The sequence below is a fragment of the Leguminivora glycinivorella genome, chromosome 7 (genome assembly GCF_023078275.1).
Source record: "Leguminivora glycinivorella isolate SPB_JAAS2020 chromosome 7, LegGlyc_1.1, whole genome shotgun sequence".
NCBI classification, from domain to species: domain Eukaryota; kingdom Metazoa; phylum Arthropoda; class Insecta; order Lepidoptera; family Tortricidae; genus Leguminivora; species Leguminivora glycinivorella.
The window spans coordinates 108,748-128,051 of record NC_062977.1 but is presented as its reverse complement, the minus strand read 5'-3'; the positions used below and the strand labels follow the sequence as shown (position 1 = coordinate 128,051).

The following is a 19,304-nucleotide window of genomic DNA, read 5'->3' as shown; positions in this document are numbered from 1 at the left end:
TTGATGGAAACGGCTGTAGATAAAATAAGGTTAAATTTTCAATACCAAATACTTATAGTTATGATATGATAGGCTCCTTCTTTGCTCAGGTGTAACACAGGCAAACGCTGCTTTTTAGGGTTCCGTAGTCAACTAGGAACCCTTATAGTTTCGCCATGTCTGTCTGTCCGTCCGTCCGTCCGTCCGCGGATAATCTCAGTAACCGTTAGAACTAGAAAGCTGAAATTTGGTCCCAATATGTATATCAATCACGCCAACAGAGTGCAAAAATAAAAAAAGGAAAAAAAAATTTGGGTACCCCCCCTACATGTAAAGTGGGGGCTGATAATAATTTTTATTCCAACCCCAACGTGTGATCTATTGTTGGATAGGTATTTAAGAATGAATAAAGGGTTTACTAAGATTGCTTTTTGATAATATTAATATTTTCGGAAATAATCGCTCCTAAAGGAAAAAAAAGTGCGTCCCCCCCCCCTCTAGCTTTTGAACCACAAGTTTAAAAAATATGAAAAAAATCACAAAAGTAGAACTTTGTAAAGACTTTCTAGGAAAATTGTTTTGAACTTGATAGGTTCAGTAGTTTTTGAGAAACATATGGAAAACTTCGGAACCCTACACTGAGCGTGGCCCGACACGCTCTTGGCCGGTTTTTTTATCGGACTTGTCTTGATGAGTACCCGATGTCTAGCTGATGCTGAACCCTGGCTGCACCTAGGGGAACTCGGGTTTAGTGTAATACAGGCAAACGCTGATTTCGTCATCGGACTTGTCTTGATGAGTACTCGAGTGAGCAGTACCCGAAGTCCAGCTGATGCTGAACCCTGGCTGTACCTAGGGGAACTCGGGTTTAGTGTAACACAGGCAAACGCTGGTTTCGACATCGGACTTGTCTTGATGAGTACTCAAGTGAGCAGTACCCGAAGTCCAGCTGATGCTGAACCCTGGCTGCACCTAGGGGAACTCGGGTTTAGTGTAACACAGGCAAACGCTGTTTTCGTCATCGGACTTGTCTTGATGAGTACTCGAGTGAGCAGTACCCGAAGTCCAGCTGATGCTGAACCTTGGCTGCACCTAGGGGAACTCGGGTTTAGTGAAACACAGGCAAACGCTGTTTTCGTCATCGGACTTGTCTTGATGAGTACTCGAGTGAGCAGTACCCGAAGTCCAGCTGATGCTGAACCCTGGCTGCATCTAGGGGAACTCGGGTTTAGTGTAACACAGGCAAACGCTGTTTTCGTCATCGGACTTGTCTTGATGAGTACTCGAGTGAGCAGTACCCGAAGTCCAGCTGATGCTGAACCCTGGCTGCATCTAGGGGAACTCGGGTTTAGTGTAACACAGGCAAACGCTGTTTTCGTCATCGGACTTGTCTTGATGAGTACTCGAGTGAGCAGTACCCAAAGTCCAGCTGATGCTGAACCCTGGCTGCACCTATGGGAACTCGGGTTTAGTGTAACACAGGCAAACGCTGTTTTCGTCATCGGACTTGTCTTGATGAGTACTCGAGTGAGCAGTACCCGAAGTCCAGCTGATGCTGAACCTTGGCTGCACCTAGGGGAACTCGGGTTTAGTGAAACACAGGCAAACGCTGTTTTCGTCATCGGACTTGTCTTGATGAGTACTCGAGTGAGCAGTACCCGAAGTCCAGCTGATGCTGAACCCTGGCTGCATCTAGGGGAACTCGGGTTTAGTGTAACACAGGCAAACGCTGTTTTCGTCATCGGACTTGTCTTGATGAGTACTCGAGTGAGCAGTACCCGAAGTCCAGCTGATGCTGAACCCTGGCTGCATCTAGGGGAACTCGGGTTTAGTGTAACACAGGCAAACGCTGTTTTCGTCATCGGACTTGTCTTGATGAGTACTCGAGTGAGCAGTACCCAAAGTCCAGCTGATGCTGAACCCTGGCTGCACCTATGGAAACTCGGGTTTAGTGTAACGCAGGCAAACGCTGTTTTCGTCATCGGACTTGTCTTGATGAGTACTCGAGTGAGCAGTACCCGAAGTCCAGTTGATGCTGAACCCTGGCTGCACCTAGGGGAAATCAGGTTTAGTGTAACACAGGCAAACGCTGTTTTCGTCATCGGACTTGTCTTGATCAGTACTCGAGTGAGCAATACCCAAAGTCCAGCTGGTGCAGAACCCTGGCTGCACCTAGGGGAACTCGGGTTTAGTGTAACACAGGCAAACGCTGTTTTCGTCATCGGACTTGTCTTGATGACTACTCAAGTGAGCAATACCCAAAGTCCAGCTGATGCTGAACCCTGGCTGCACCTAGGGGAACTCGGGTTTAGTGTAACACAGGCAAACGCTGTTTTCGTCATCGGACTTGTCTTGATGAGTACTTGAGTGAGCAGTACCCGAAGTGTAGCTCTGATGCTGAACTCTGTTTGCACCTAGGGGAACTCGGGTTTAGTGTAACACAGGCAAACGCTGTTTTCGTCATTGGACTTGTCTTAATGAGTATTCGGGTGAGCTGTACCCGAGATAGAGCTGATGCTGAAACCTGGCTGTACCTAGGGGAACTCGGGTTTGGTGTAACATAGGAAAACTCTGTTTGCGTCATCGGACTTGTCTTGACGAGGACTTGGGTGCGCAATAGCCAAGACAGCGTTGTAGCTGAGCCCTGGCGGTATCTAGGGCAACTCTGGTTTCGGTGCATTATAATATAGAAATATTTCATGCAATGTCAAGTTAGGCATAAAACATAATATTAACTGAACAAAAATCCTACCAGAAGTGAATATTAACATCAAGTAGTTAGAACAAATTTATTAATTTGCCATACATAAAACACTTTATTTATGTCTAAAAAAATACGTATGTATATCCATTTGAATATCAAAATTAAGTACAATCGATTTCACTAATAGTAACACAGGGAATAAAGAGAATACTGGAGTTCCAAGCGTCCATAGACTGCGGTAACTATTTACTATCAGACGGGCTGTATGGTTGATTGCCACCAGAAAAGTATTTCTGTTTCAAACGATCTTCATAGAATTCACAACAATCAACAGAAATAGTTTGACAGATTCTATGGTACTACTCAACTCAACCAAGTACCAGTCATAAAGACGAGTCTAAGATATTTCACACGAAACATACTATGAACAGAAAACAGCGTTTATTTATATTGCACCGGTACCACCAGGTCTCAGCTACAGCACTGGCTTGGGTACTGCGCACCCAAGTCCTCATAAAGGCAGGGCCTATAACGGAAACCGGGTTTGTCTATGTTGCACCAAACCTAAGTTCCCCTAGGTACAGCCAGAGTTCTCAGCTTTACCAGTACTCATCAAGACAAGTCCGCTGACAAAACCAGCGTTTACCTATGTTGCACGAAACCCGAGTTCCCCTAGGAATAGCCAGGGTTCAGCATCAGCTCTACCTTGGTTACTGCTGACTCAAGTACTCATCAAGACAAATCCGATGACGAAAACAGCGTTTGCCTATGTTGCACGAAACCCGAGTTCCCCTAGGAATAGCCAGGGTTTAGCATCAGCTCTACCCTGGTTACTGCTCACTCAAGTACTCATCAAAACAAGTCCGATGACGAAAACAGCGCTTGCCTATGTTACACCAAACCCGCGTTCCCCTGGGAAAAGCCAGGGTTCAGCATCAGCTCTACCTTGGTTACTGCTCACTCAAGTACTCATCAAGACCAGTCCGATGACGAAAACAGCGTTTGCCTATGTTGCACGAAACCCGAGTTCCCTTAGGAATAGCCAGGGTTCAGCATCAGCTCTACCTTGGTTACTGCTCACTCAAGTACTCATCAAGACAAGTTCGATGACGAAAACAGCGCTTGCCTATGTTACTCCAAACCCGCGTTCCCCTAGGAATAGCCAGGGTTCAGCATCAGCTCTACCTTGGTTACTGCTCACACAAGTACTCACCAAGACAAGTCCGGTGAAGAAAACAGCGCTTGCCTATGTTACTCCAAACCCGCGTTCCCCTGGGAAAAGCCAGGGTTCAGCATCAGCTCTACCTTGGTTACTGCTCACTCAAGTACTCACCAAGACAAGTCCGGTGAAGAAAACAGCGCTTGCCTATGTTACTCCAAACCCGCGTTCCCCTGGGAAAAGCCAGGGTTCAGCATCAGCTCTACCTTGGTTACTGCTCACTCAAGTACTCATCAATACAAGTCCGATGAAGAAAACAGCGTTTGCCTATGTTGCACGAAACCCGAGTTCCCTTAGGAGTAGCCAGGGTTCAGCATCAGGTCTACCTTGGTTACTGCTCACACAAGTACTCATCAAAACAAGTCCGATGACGAAAACAGCGCTTGCCTATGTTACACCAAACCCGCGTTCCCCTGGGAAAAGCCAGGGTTCAGCATCAGCTCTACCTTGGTTACTGCTCACTCAAGTACTCATCAAGACCAGTCCGATGACGAAAACAGCGTTTGCCTATGTTGCACGAAACCCGAGTTCCCTTAGGAATAGCCAGGGTTCAGCATCAGCTCTACCTTGGTTACTGCTCACTCAAGTACTCATCAAGACAAGTTCGATGACGAAAACAGCGCTTGCCTATGTTACTCCAAACCCGCGTTCCCCTAGGAATAGCCAGAGTTCAGCATCAGCTCTACCTTGATTACTGCTCACACAAGTACTCACCAAGACAAGTCCAGTGAAGAAAACAGCGCTTGCCTATGTTACTCCAAACCCGCGTTCCCCTGGGAAAAGCCAGGGTTCAGCATCAGCTCTACCTTGGTTACTGCTCACTCAAGTACTCATCAATACAAGTCCGATGAAGAAAACAGCGTTTGCCTATGTTGCACGAAACCCGAGTTCCCTTAGGAGTAGCCAGGGTTCAGCATCAGCTCTACCTTGGTTACTGCTCACACAAGTACTCATCAAGACAAGTCCGATGACGAAAACAGCGCTTGCCTATGTTACTCCAAACCCGCGTTCCCCTAGGAATAGCCAGGGTTCAGCATCAGCTCTACCTTGGTTACTGCTCACTCAAGTACTCATCAAAACAAGTCCGATGACGAAAACAGCGCTTGCCTATGTTAAACCAAACCCGCGTTCCCCTGGGAAAAGCCAGGGTTCAGCATCAGCTCTATCTTAGGAACTGCTCACCCAATTAACTCATCAAGGCGAGTTGGATGACGAAAACGGCTTGTTTTTATGTTGGCAATTAACGTTTTCAATGTGTATTGTTAATGGTTAATTGTATTGATTTTCGCCCAACACTGTATATTTACATGCATACATACATATTTACATAATTATATTCATACATACATACCTACATACATTCATACATACCTACATACATTCATACGTACGAACGTACATACTGATCTATGGGCGACGATGATCATTTACCATCAGGCGATCCATCACTTCCTTGTCTCCCAGTTCATTAAAAATAATTTCTAGCCGTGTTCTACTTTTATCCAACGAAAACATGTTTCGTTGCAAAATTAAAAATGGGGCGCATAGTGCGGAGTGGCAACAGCGCATTTTCCTTCCTGTTCTTACAATAGCTTAGATTCATAATCCTGTCTCTTTTACGCAAGGCTCGACTACGCTTTAACAAAAGGGAAAGCCTTATAAATAGCGCTTAAAATAAGGGTAACCCTTATTAAAGGCTTGCAAGCCGTATCGGATAGCGCTAAGCCAATGCACAGGGCTAGCTTTATTGTTTTGCTTAGTTTTTTGTAAGGGCTAGTCAAATGAATGGGCTTGCAGTTCGAAAGGGAGAGTCTCTCGATTGGGTCGTCCTTACGTTAGGGATTCCCAATGAAAGGCTTGTAGCGCGGAAGGGGTTGTCCGGTCCCTGGTTCTATGTCACTTTTTAAGGTTCTTTAATATAGTTGATAATAATAACTTTTGTTTTCTATTTCATGCAATGTAATGTAATCCCTGTGGTAATAAATGCCGATGTAATTGAACAGATATTTAATCCTCGATTAATTTGGACACATTATAACTTAATTAATACGGCGAAAATCCGTCGTACGCCTTGAGTTGAGAATGAAAAGTAACTCACCAATAGATAGGTACCCTCGCCGCTAGTTCTCCTTGGAAGGCCGCCGCCGAGCGCCGAGCGCCTACTGGCGGCCGACGGGCGCTACGGAACGTGCGCGGAACCCGGTCACTGGTACCGCTTTACCAACTGCACTCACACACACTTTTCCTATTTTCGATATTAATTAATATTATATTATTCATTTTTGTCACTGCAATGCCACAGTTTTATTTTCTTTTTCATTTTTAAGTGGCCCTGAAGCTTTAGTAGTTTCATGTGCTCTGCCTACCCCTTTATGGGATACAGGCGTGATTGTATGTATGTATGTATATTATTCATTATGCACTTCATTTTAATAAATCTTTATCACTGCTAATATTACATCTTCGCTAGTAAATGTTATAGACTGACGTGTCAAACGTTTGACAGAAGACGTGATGAATGAGTATCAATATCGAGTTAGGTTTTATTTTTGGTTATTTATTTGAAAATAAATAATTAGAGTCAGACCAAGCTAAGTTCTCAGCAATTTTGAAGGCAGTAAGGCACAGACATGGCACCGACTGTGAAAGCGTTAAGTACCTAATTAAACGTCATAATTTCATACTCGTTGGGCACAGGCGACGCTATGAGATGAGGCTATGCTCACAAAAGTGATACAATTCGTAGTTCTTGCTGCTGCTTAGTTAGTTCTGACTCTAATGATAGCGTAAATGTATAATCTAAGAAATAAGTACTCCTGAAATATTTTTTTAATATTTATTATATAACAGTCAATCGATCGGGGCAAGATTTACCAACGACATCAAAAACTACTTCCGCGGGACGAAGTAGACATTCAATTTAAATATTTACAAACGAACATAACATTTACAGCACCGCCTTCTACGGGCACGGTACGGGATCATACAACATACAAATCGTAATCGTTAACAAAAATAATACTGTAGAATACAATAAATATCGAGTACAAGAGGAAGTACATTAAAGCTCGGTATTCGCCGTCTCTCGGCGTCTGTCAGGTCGGCGCGTCGGCGCGGCGCGCACTGCCCGACACTAGGGTCACTCGCGCATTTGTCATTCGCTCGTCACTAGTCACTCGCACACAAGTGTTGTAAACACACAGCACAGCACGAGTTCAACACACGGTCTCCATGGGGAGTTTGGCGGGAGGCGCGGAAGCGGAGGCGGCGCTGGAGGGCGGCGCGGCCGTGGTGTTGGTGAGCGACTCGCCGCAGGAGGGCAGGTGCGTGGAGGAGTGCGTGGCGCGGTCGGGGCGGCGGCGCGCGGGCGGCGCGGGCGCGCGGCAGCAGCGCGCCAGCGCCGAGCGCAGCGCCGCCAGCGCGGCCGGCTGCGCGCCCACCACCAGGAAGATGAGCACGCCCTGCAGCGCGTTCAGCAGGTCCGTGCCGTACCACACGTACTCGGGCCCGCCCGCCACCCACGACACCACGTCCGCGCCCCACGTCACGCCCATCACCACCACCAGCTTGGCGCACACGCGCCCCAAGGCGGCCCTGCAAGACAACATCAACCGTTAACATCGACCTTACACTATGCCCCCCACGTTTCGGAAGGATGTGTATGTATAATATGTACGCAAATTGAACAATTAGGTTACAAACTCGAAACTGTGGATCAATAATTGACTATTCAAAGCGCACTATACAGAAGTTATTTCGTGCGTGGCATGGACTCACCGTTCACTGGTGGACTTGACCTCGTCGCGGCGCCAGAGGCCGCAGGTGAGCTGGCGGGTGGTGGAGACGAAGAGCGCCAGGTTGACGAGCAGCAGCACGCCCACGGGGCCGAAGAAGTAGACGAGGATCTCGGCGTCGCCGTAGAACCAGCAGCGCTGGTCGCCGAAGCGCGGGCGCAGCAGGTCGGGCCCCTCGGGCGGCGGCGGCAGCGCGTCCAGCAACGCCGCCAGCCCGGCGATGCACAGCGGCCCGCCCCACGCGTACACCGTGTACACGCGCAGCCGCCACGACTCCTGCCCGCGCTCCAGGCTCGTCGGACGGAAGTCCCTGAGGATATTACACCCTCACAATACACAAACGACAAGTTTTTTTTACAATGATTACTACCTAATTTTGTTTGTTGGTTTGGTGAATGATGAAGTGGATAAACCAGGAATACCCCGAGCGAGAGGTCCTTACGAGAGCAGAGTGCGTATACTCTTTGCCCTACGATAAGGAAGCAGGAACGGCGAAGACCTACTGTTTCATGTCGTCAAACTGAATTGCATGTCGCGGTATCCTTATAAATGGGATACCCCCATTTGCCAGAATTTCATTTGCCATAATTTTATTTGCCATCCTATTCAACAATCATAATATTGTTTCTCATAACATCTTATGCCATAATCATTGTTTACTATATTAATCTAGTGCCAGAAACTTTGTTTCCCATAAAGTCAGTTTCCATAATGTCATTTGTCAGAATCATCGAAATCCGTAATTACCACATTCCATACCATCATTTGTCATACAAATTAGCGTCCAGAAAAGTCAATTTCCATAATGTGCTTTGGCAGAATCGAAAACTACTATAATAGGTACTATAAGGACTAGAGAATGAAACTGCTATCAGAAAGTAGGTTAGGTTAGGTTAGAACTGTGACCCCCTGGAAAATGAAACTGCTATCAGAAAGTAGGTTAGGTTAGGTTAGAACTGCGACCCCCTGGAAAATGAAACTGCTATCAGAAAGTAGGTTAGGTTAGGTTAGAACTGTGACCCCCTGGAAAATGAAACTGCTATCAGAAAGTAGGTTAGGTTAGGTTAGAACTGTGAACCTCTGGAAAAGGAAACTGCTTGAAAAGTAGGTTAGGTTAGGTTAGAACTGTGACCCCCCGGAAAATGAAAATACTATCAGACAGTAGGTTAGGTTAGGTTAGAACTGCGACCCCTGGAAAATGAAACTGCTATCAGAAAGTATGGTTAGGTTAGGTTAGAACTGTGACCCCCTGGAGAATGAAACTGCTAGAAAAGTAGGTTAGGTTAGGTTAGAACTGTGACCCCTGGAAAATGAAACTGCTATCAGAAAGTAGGTTAGGTTAGGTAATAATATGGGCAACAATTAATATGGCAATAATTGCTTATGGCGTTTGAATATTCTATGAAACCATATTATTGCACTTAATAATATGGCTAACAAATAGTATGGCATTGTATGATTATGGAAGGTAATATTCGGATAAACAACGAGTATGTCATATGATTTTTATGGTAAACAAATCATTCGGGCAAATGAAATTCAGGCAAGTTAGATTCGGGCAAATGAATATTATGTTAAATGACTGTCGGGCAAACAATAGACAACCCTTATAAATTGTAATAATTAAGCAACGTCATTAAAATACACCAGCCTTTACACTTAGACCGCCTACCTCAGAGCAAAATGAATAAATTAGTAAAATCATTAGTAATTCATAGCAGCAAAGGTCGTAAATAACGCATTCAGCGATGAATGATGACCAATACTGCAAAGAAATTCATTGCCACCTGCGAGCTGCGCCCACGAGGGATGGTTAAAGGATAAAAAAGGTGGTGCGGGTTTTCTGTTTCAGTAAGAAGCCTAGCCTAAATAACCACAACGCGTTAAGCTAATAAAGCTAGAAGGCGCTTTAGTTAAAGGAGCTTTATACGGGGACGGGGGTCTCATCAAGTGCAGTGGCCGCGAGTTGACGCGTGTCGGAGGTTCCCGGCAATCCTGGCCAAAAGAGCGAATCACTCAAAGCAAAGGAAGGGTTCCACGGACCGGATAAGTTCTAACACTGACACTGAATAATTTATGTTCTCGCAAAATGAATTCATAAATTTTAAAGGTATTTTCAATATATAAATGCAAACTTTAAACAAATTGAACACGTCCGGACTACTTCCTGTCCGTAATAACATGGCAACATCCATCAAAGAGCTGTCTCTGACTGCTGCTTAAAAGGTCAGTGTTAATAGCCGTCTGCTCCGCCGATACAATTACGATCAATCAAGCGAGGATTGCAGCCGTGTGCGGGGGATACGATACGAGTGTGTCGAGGCTGCTCACAAACTATCAGCGGTGGTAGTTTCCATGCCTAAGGCTTTCAATGTTCAGCCTTTAATCTTGTATGGGTCCTAATTGTATTCAAGTCAAGTACAGATGTTGACACTAGACAATCGTGAATAAATAAATAGTTAATGGTTAGGAATACGAGGAACACGAAGACGGGTACTCACCGGAACGTCCACCAGATGTTGAAGCACATGGTGTTGAGCCAGAAGAAGGCGGCCAGGAACAGGAAGTGCATGCACACCGCTGCCGACAACACACACCGTTACACTCTCACACACACACCGTTACACTCTCACCTCACAACCAACTACTAACTAACTTTGACGACCGGTCTGGTCTGGCCTATCCGGTAGGTACTTAGTGACACTAGTGACCCTGCCTGCTAAGCCACGGTCCTGGGTTCGAATCCAGGTAAGGCCAAGTATTTGTGTGATGATCACAGATATTTATGTATGTGTGTATGTGGTGGCCCCGGCAAGGCCAAAGGTCGCAGGTTCGAGTCCTGCCGGAGGTGTGAATTTTTCCATTTTTCCTTTAATTTAAAAATATGTAATATCGCTCGCAGACGTTTCTGCATGATAAAAAACAAATTTATGTAAGTATGTATTTGTGTATAATTACATATATCGTCGTCTGAGTACCCACAACACAAACCTTCTTGAGCTTACCGTGGGACTCCGTTAATCTGTGTAAGAATGTCCTATAATAATATTTTGTTATATTTATTTATTCATTTATCATGCACCTCTTATTACGATTTGCATTTCATTACAAACGTTTGTAAGTTTGTAAAGTAAGGTTTTTACGAATATGAAGACGACATATTACAAGTGAAGTAACTTTTGAAATACATATTGTTATTTAACTTTCAGGATTCATGTACATGCTTAATAGGTATTTCAAAGTTGTTTGTTGTCCCTATTTAGGCAAGGACATCAGCCAACTTATAGGTCCATACTTGTTTGATTATTGGTCGATTTTCGTCATAAGCATTTATTTACATCCAGCATCCAGATAATTAGAAGTAGCTATCTATTGTTTGGGAATCTGGGTATGTGTCCCACCTAGGAAACACTCTGCAGTCCAAAAGTATGTATTACTTATGTTATTGCGCTATTTTTATTCAACTTGCAAAGGATTAAACTCTGTTTTAAGCACTTTGCCTAAGCTTTCATCCCTTGTATGGATTGATGACACGTTACAGATTTGGGTGCAGGTATTGATTTTTTTCTTATATCTTCCTTAATTTGAAACCGACCAACTATCATGATTGGTTTCAGTTGATACGGAAGATGTAGAACTTTCAACTACAGTCGGCATGACAGCCAGGATGTGAGAAGGGACTACTAGGTGGAAAACACCTTATAAATACAGGCACTCTGTGTGTAGTGTGACTAGTGTGTAATAATTAAGAAGTGAGAGGCTCACCTAGAGCTCGGCACAACGTGGGCGGCACCTGGTCGGCGGCGAGCTGCGTGCCAGCCAGCAGGATGTCGGCCAGCATCAGCGAGGCCACGTACTGCGTCTGGCAGCGCCAGTGCAGCGCGTGGTGCGCCGCCGGCAGCGCGCAGCCCGCCGCCAGCGTCGCCGCCAGGAACGCCGCGCCCACCGCCAGCCCGCACCCGTACAGCAGGTGCCGCGGCGAGCGCGGACTCTCCGGCTGCACGGCCGCGCACGCCAACACGCGCGCGCCCGCCGAGCCCTCCACCGCCTCCGCGCACCACGCGCCGCCCGCCACCTGCAGCCCGCTCGCCAGCCGCAGCGACCCGTTGCCTTCCAGCGTCGCCTTCGCCAGCACCCCCGACACCGAGTACTGCATGCCCGGCGGGCACGCCGGCCAGCCCACGCTCACGTCCGCCTCGCCGGCGAACGAGCGTAGCTCCTGCCACGCGGCCGCCGCGCGCACGTCATCCAGCACGCAGCCTGCGCCGTCGTACACTTTGCCGGCTCCGCAGCACTTGGACGGCGGCCGCTCGTCGTCCTCGAGGCACACGAGCGCGGCGTCGTGGTCGGCGCAGTACCGCGTCGTCGGCAGCACGCGCGGCGGGCTCCGCAGCATGATGGAGCCGTTGTTGGCGAGCAGCGCGTAGGGCGCCGCGGCCGCGGGCAGCACGCGCAGGTCGGCGCAGGCCGGCAGCGCGCCGTCCGCCAGCCGCCAGTGCGGCGGCAGCTGGCCCGGCTTGAGGAAGGAGTTCCGCGCGGGCGCGTACACGCGGGGCGCCCACGGGCGCGCCTCGGAGTCCTCGACGCAGAAGGCGGCGGCGGCGGCGCGCGTGACCACGGCGCCTGCAGCGCGTCGGCGGCCAGCGTGCGCCCGCCCGCGCAGCACCGCGGCACGGCCACGGCCGCCGGCCGCACGCCGTCGGCGCCCGCCACCGCCAGCAACGCCGCCGCCAGCAGCGACAGCATGGTGGTTACCGCGGGATCGAGTCGCACGCACATCGCACACTCTGACACATTATCATCCGAGCACTAGGTTTCACACTACGTCAATCCAGAGAACAGCACGGCAACAGAACTATCGCAATATTTGAACGGTGGGTGTTGTAACATAATTATTATTCGGAAGTCGATCGCAGTAGCACGTGTAGTGGGGCTCGACGCGGCATAGATGCGTGGTGTCGCTCCGAGCGCGCGGTTGACACTGACTGCCGCTGCCGGCTGCAAGCTCGGCCGGCGGCCCCGGCCCCGCTCGCCGCTCCCGCTCCGCCATGCCCTCCTCCACCCGGCGCGCCCCGCGCGCCGCGCCGCGTGCCGCGTACGCGACCACAACAAACACGATCTACCTGCGAGTACGAGTGCAGGACGCAGGACGTCGACGCCACGTCGTCGTTATCAAAACAAAACAAAACACCACTGCAACTATTGCAAGTTAATGAGTAGATTGAGTAGGTATTACCACAGTACTGTGATATTACTTGTACTATTATAGAAACATGTCATTTGTTCTTATATAAAAAATAAAAACAGGAAAAATATGATCGTGGCCACTTCCAGGCTGCGAACAGCGCCATCTAGTTTTAAGCCTAAAAGGCCCATATATTTCAGGGGTACGCTTTTTTGTATGAGTTTTGTTAGTTCGTTCTTGCTAATAGTAAGTTGTACCAAGCTTTGACTGCGATACCTGTTCAAGTGGTAACTTTTCATTCTCAAGTTTGACGTGTTTTAATAATAGTATTTTATACAATCGTGATATAAATACAAAGCTTTTCAGTCGAGTACCATGTTTAGGCCACGAAGCTTGCTGAGTGGCCTTGGCCTATAGTACGGTACGAGAGTGAAAAGCATAATTATATCACTGTTGTATACAATACTTTTTCTACGAGTCATCATCTTCATCATCATCAATGGTCGGAAATATGCAAGTTAAAATTAATGTTAATAGAGTCGTTCACCGTTGTATCAACATCGAATTACCTAGCAAGTCTAGCAACCAATTGTTTGTAATAACCGTCTCAGGTATCGCAAATTAGTATAGAAACTGTATGAAGTTCTATTTTTAGGGTTCCGTAGTCAACTAGGAACCCTTATAGTTTCGCCATGTCTGTCTGTCTGTCTGTCTGTCCGTCCGTCCGTCCGTCCGTCCGTCCGTCCGTCCGTCCGTCCGTCCGTCCGTCCGTCCGTCTGTCCGTCCGTCGTCCGTCGTCCGTCCGTCCGTCCGTCCGTCCGTCCGTCCGTCCGTCCGTCCGTCCGTCCGTCCGTCCGTCCGTCCGTCCGCGGATAATCTCAGTAACCGTAAGCACTAGAAAGCTGAAATTTGGTACTAATATGTATATCAATCACGCCAACAAAGTGCAAAAATAAAAAATGGAAAAAAATGTTTTATTAGGGTACCCCCCCTACATGTAAAGTGGGGGCTGATATTTTTTTTTTCATTCCAACCTCAACGTGTGATATATTGTTGGATAGGTATTTAATAAGGGTTTACTAATAAGATCGTTTTTTGATAAGGTTAATATTTTCGGAAATAATCGCTCCTAAAGGAAAAAAAAGTGCGTCCCCCCCCCCCTCTAACTTTTGAACCATATGTTTAAAAAATTTAAAAAAATCACAAAAGTAGAACTTTATTAAAGACTTTCTAGGAAAATTGTTTTGAACTTGATAGGTTCAGTAGTTTTTGAGAAAAATACGGAAAACTACGGAACCCTATATACACTGCACACTAAAAAAAATTTGGTTGTTCCTATCAATATTTTGATAGTCGTAGTCAAGCATCTTGATTCCATACGAGCCTGATAAGATCTTAGACAAATCAAATAAGGTCATTTTGATTTCTCTTACTTTTACAACGTAACTGATCCGATTTAGATCTTGTTCAATAATTCCATGAAAAATAATTATGCGAACTAAATTACCTTAGTAAGTTCAACTAAGGATTGAATCAACCTATGTTACATAGTTATGCCTAACAAGTTAATAATTGATTCAAGGTGTACAATGGTTAGGAATAACAAAACACCTAAGTTATTAGTTCAATAATATATTCTCTTATTGTTTTTAGTAATCAGCTTTATTTGAATTATATAAGATTGTAATTGTAGTGATTAACTTAACGTCAACTAAGAGAAATGTGCTATTAGTTGGTCTTTATTTTTTAGAGTGTGAGCGTGGCCCGACACGCTCTTGGCCGGTTTTTGAAATTATTACAGTTAACTAAAGTCAACTATAATGAGCTTATTATAATTGAGTCGGAACTGCCATAGAGTATCCAACACTGAAAAGTTAGCACTTATAGTTTAGTTTGTAATAGTGTCCTAATTGACAGATTACAGTCGACAAGTAGAAATAATATATAACACTTGCCTTGCCCGTCCGGGTCCGGGCTGTCAGCGAAGCGAACTACAGCCAGGCAACAACAACACAAAATAATAGGGGCGCCACGCCACCGTCTATGTAGTTAGTTCGTTTTTTTTTTATTTAAAATTAAATGGCTTCAGTCCATTATTGGGACTATTTCGCCAGTGTCAAGGTGATATGAGCTATAATATTAATTAGTGATTTTGGTACGGTAAGTACGAAAGTGTACGGTGAGGTAGCACTTTTAAATTGATAGCTAGATTTTATAAGAGCACTGGACTACCGGCCGTTGATGACAAAAAAGAGGCTAAATGCGTTTCGAGATTAATTCTTCATCAGCTTCTCACTACAACATTAGTTTACTGCATAATAATAAGCTATGGATATTACACTTTAAACAACATTAATGAGCAAAAGAAAAAAAAATATTCACGACACGAGACCTCGTGCGCTCGAACCGGAAGTCACCGTCTATATAAACCGTGGTAACTACTTTGACACTGTGTTGTGTTGCTATGATAAATAAATTGAAATAAAAAATAAAATTAGTTCCATTTCTACTCTTAATTTTGCCAAGCTTTATTATGTGCAAACTCCACATAATGCGACTGGTAGCGACATCTATCGACGCGGCCGCGAAAGGCTCGGCTCCGTTAGCTAACGCTATGCGTTAGGTGACGTTAGAATGGTTCGGAACTCACCCCAGGGTTGCTACTCAACGGAAGATGGCGTTCAAATTTCCGTTTTCATTTTTAACATCGTCATTTCCTGTAAGTTTGTTTTAATCTGAAATAAAAGCGAAAGCAGTATTTTAATTTCGTTGGTTTGTATCTTCATTTATGTATGTTATCACACTGTAATATAATATGTATTCATGGTGTTTTTGATAACATTACAATTAGGTTCCTAAAACATATCTAGATTGGATTTACCCCTCAAGCGCCTTGTTCCAGATCTGTCCCAGTCAATTTAAAGTGTAATTAACTGATGGAAAGTTATTAATTCTGTAGCAAATATTCGAGTACCTACGGCGTTCCAGGGGCTATCTATTCTAATTAACAATGTAGGTAATTATATCGTGGACATTTCCCATCATCCCACCTAAAACTGGTCTTTAGTAGGACCAGAACAGAAGATATATAATGATAATGACTAATACTTTTTTTTTTTTTATGGTAATCCCCGTGATCCGTGATCAACTGTTCGCTCACAAATCCGGATTACATTTTCCCGGAGTTTAAACCGCAGGTACCCTGTAAATGGCTCAATAATAGGGATTAGTTGTCCAAGAGGACCCCAGGCCACAGTATAAAGCAGTAATAATAATAACTCTTCTAACAAACTTCACTCCGCGCGGTGTGTCGAAAACTACTCTCCATATGCACCAAATACATGCGAAACTGGTAAGTATTGGGCTGGACAGTCGGGGCCGCGTTCGCGCGCTGTGTTGACGTGTTGAGTTCGGGAGAAAATGACGTCAGCACCGAAGACATATTTTCGTTACTGTAGTGTTTATGGGTGTATGGAGAACAGTTCTCAAAATGCGGAAATGTCAGAATGTTCTTTAGAATTCCTAGACACCCAGAAAAGTAAGTGGTTGTTATATTTTTGCAGTGTTAGGTACATTATAGCTTACGTAAATGGCGTAAAAGTGAGATTTAAAGCTAGAATGACACATTAAAATCAATAAAGATTTATCTGTAACGATATTTAGGTAGATGCTGCGATCTAGCTCGAAAGTTTGGTACCTACTTAAATATTGTGCAAACATCTATTCAAACATTTTATGTAAATACGATTTCGTCAGTATTTAAGAAACAAACACGTACTTGAATCTTTATTAGATAAAAAGGTAGAAAGAGCGTTGGTACTAGCATAGCGCCATACACAGTTACTACGAGTAGGACAGTAGCACAGGTACAACCCTGCGTGACCTTGCGCAGTAGTAACGACCGCGTCGCCGCTGCCGGAGATTAACTACTGATTTATCCTTATACTGTGCCCAGGCTCCCATGCGCCGCGCCGTGGCGAATGCCGGGACAACGCTAGGAGGATGTAGTTGTCCAAGAGGACCCCAGGCTCCCATGCGCCGCGCCGTGGCGAATGCCGGGACAACGCAAGGAGGATGTAGTTGTCCAAGAGGACCCCAGGCTGCCATGCGCCGCGCCGTGGCGAATGCCGGGGGAACGCACAAGGAGGATGTAGTTGTCCAAGAGGACCCCAGGCTGCCATGCGCCGCGCCGTGGCCGAATGCCGGGGGAACGCACAAGGAGGATGGTGATGGATAGTTTTAAAACAATATTGTTCATTGCACCGATATTTAAAAGTGCTTATTGTAAGCCTATATTTGAATAAAAAATATTTTTAAGTTGAAGATGATATGATATGCATGCATGCATATCATATCATATTAGTCCTAACTGTAATGCTGTGTAAATAGTAAATAAAGAAATGAAATGAAATAATTCAAACTTTAGATATCCCTGACACTTGCATGTTTGAGAAAATTGAATAAGTTGTATTATGTAGTCATTTATAAATAGATCATAGTAATATTAGTAATTATTTGGGTGGCGTACTAGAAGAATATATGCCTATGCTCAGCAATGGGCGTTAAAGGGATGATAAGGGATGATATGATGATGATGATGAATTATTGAGTAAGCTCTTCCAAAATAAACTTTAAAAACAAAAAACCGTTTTGTAATGCGCTTATTATTGAAGGCGGTTTTTTTTTCAAGTTTATTTATTTCTTGATTTTTAAGCTAGTGGTTCCTATTGATATTATAAGTATCAGTCCGAATATGCGTAGTAGTGAAAGAAATATCCTTTAACTCCTAATCATTGAGGAGTTGACCTTCCATCATCAGCTCAGCCACATAAAATTATTACCATCAGGCGTAAATACTAGTGTACCTTTGAAAAATACACTAAAAACATTACAAGTGCCTATAACATTTGAAGAGTTCCCTCGATTTCTCCAAGATCCCATTATCAGACCCCGACTTGGTGCCAATGGGACAATCTCGGGGTTATACACGTCCGATTAAAAAAAAAATTGAAAATCGGTTCACGATTCTCGGAGATATCAGGTAACATACATACAAAAAAAAAAAAAAAACATTCAGTCGAATTGAGAACCTCCTCCTTTTTTTTGAAGTCGGTTAAAAACTAACATTGTTAAGAACTATGTATTATCTACCTACATGATTATAGTTCAGTGTTGGTTCTGACATGAAACGGCTAGCATGCGAGCAGCACATGTCGGCGCTTACGCCCCTTTTCACCGGCGGCTAGTTTTACGAGCTCTGCGTAAAGCGACGAGATGCGATAAAACTGCGTTGACGCGACGAATTACCGATTAGACCATTACTGGCGCATTTTACGCGGCATTATTGCAGTCACACGCTCGACCGCTAATCAGGCATTGCACTCGTGTGGCTAATTTAAATTTAAATGCCTAACAATAGGTATTTAATTGTGTCCTTCATAAATTTATTAATTAATTATTTATTTTAACTGTAATGCACAGTAAAAATTGTACAAAAGGCGAACTTAATGCTGTGGAATTAGGCATTCTCTACCAGCTAACCATTGAGTTAAACAGAGATAAATAGGAACTTTAATAGGTGCAGTGCAGGAAATATAGCAATGACGAACCAAGTAAAGCAAGATAAGTTAGCTTAGCACCGATGTGTGAGAGTCACATTGTAAGATGTGTCAGTGGCCACTATTTTTTATAGCAATCGAAAAGTACAATTCCTTTTCAGTATCAATAGGAAAAAAGATTGATGCTTTTGAGATGTGGTGCTGGAGCCGGATGCTCAGGATCCCATGGACTGCTTTTAGAACAAACGAGTCAATACTGCGAGAACTGAATATCACCAAGCGGCTCTCAACTATTTGTCAGGAGAGAATACTCAAGTTCTTCGGGCTTATCATGCGTTCTAAACAGCACACTCTCCAAAGGAACATTATGCTCGGCAAAGTCGAAGGCCGACGCTCCAGGGGTGGAATACCGCTAAGGTGGGCTGAGACCGTGAAGAAAGCTTGTGGTTCCATGCGGATGGCAGTCCATATGGCCCTAGACCGCGTCAAGTGGAGAGAAATCACTGTTGGTCACGATTCTCAGTCATGAGGGAACGACTGAGAAGATCAATAGTAGGTAAGAAAGGAAATTTCCATACATTGTACGATCATTCTGCCAAGACGACATACTTTTCTCGCGCCGCGATATGTTTCTTCATAAATTAAATATAAATTATATGTTATATTTAATCTATGGTTTCTTCCGAAACCAGTAGGTAAACGCCTATCTTCATTCATTGGAAACCGAGGGAAGGTCTTCTAAGACTGTTTTCAGAAAGCAGCACGCTCACAAAATAGGTACAGTGTAGACACAAAATAGGTACATTAGAGAGCACTATTGAACAATATTTTCGAAATAAGTACGTACTGAGCAGGTCAAATATCA

The 19,304-nt window shown here is 45.0% G+C and overlaps 1 protein-coding gene across 1 annotated transcript; it reads right to left on the bottom strand.

The window, feature by feature from the left end:
• Positions 1–6,724: 6,724 nt before the first annotated feature.
• LOC125227982 (probable G-protein coupled receptor Mth-like 1) lies at positions 6,725–12,746 on the bottom strand. Its single transcript, XM_048132417.1, has 5 exons — positions 12,683–12,746; positions 11,462–12,481; positions 10,198–10,276; positions 7,680–8,006; positions 6,725–7,496 (listed from the first exon to the last, which is right to left on the bottom strand). Exons 1-5 carry the CDS (start codon positions 12,744–12,746, stop codon positions 7,118–7,120), a joined length of 1,869 nt encoding a protein of 622 aa, XP_047988374.1. The 3' UTR covers positions 6,725–7,117.
• Positions 12,747–19,304: the final 6,558 nt, after the last annotated feature.

What these genes read in the sequence shown, in the direction of transcription:
- LOC125227982 (XM_048132417.1), bottom strand. Translation starts at nt 12,746, where the DNA reads ATGGCGGAGCGGGAGCGGCGAGCGGGGCCGGGGCCGCCGGCCGAGCTT. An exon ending in CACGTTGTGCCGAGCTCTAG is followed by an intron (nt 10,277 to 11,461) that starts GTGAGCCTCTCA and finishes TGTTGTCGGCAG; the next exon opens with CGGTGTGCATGCACTTCCTG. An exon ending in GTCAAGTCCACCAGTGAACG is followed by an intron (nt 7,497 to 7,679) that starts GTGAGTCCATGC and finishes GTTGTCTTGCAG; the next exon opens with GGCCGCCTTGGGGCGCGTGT.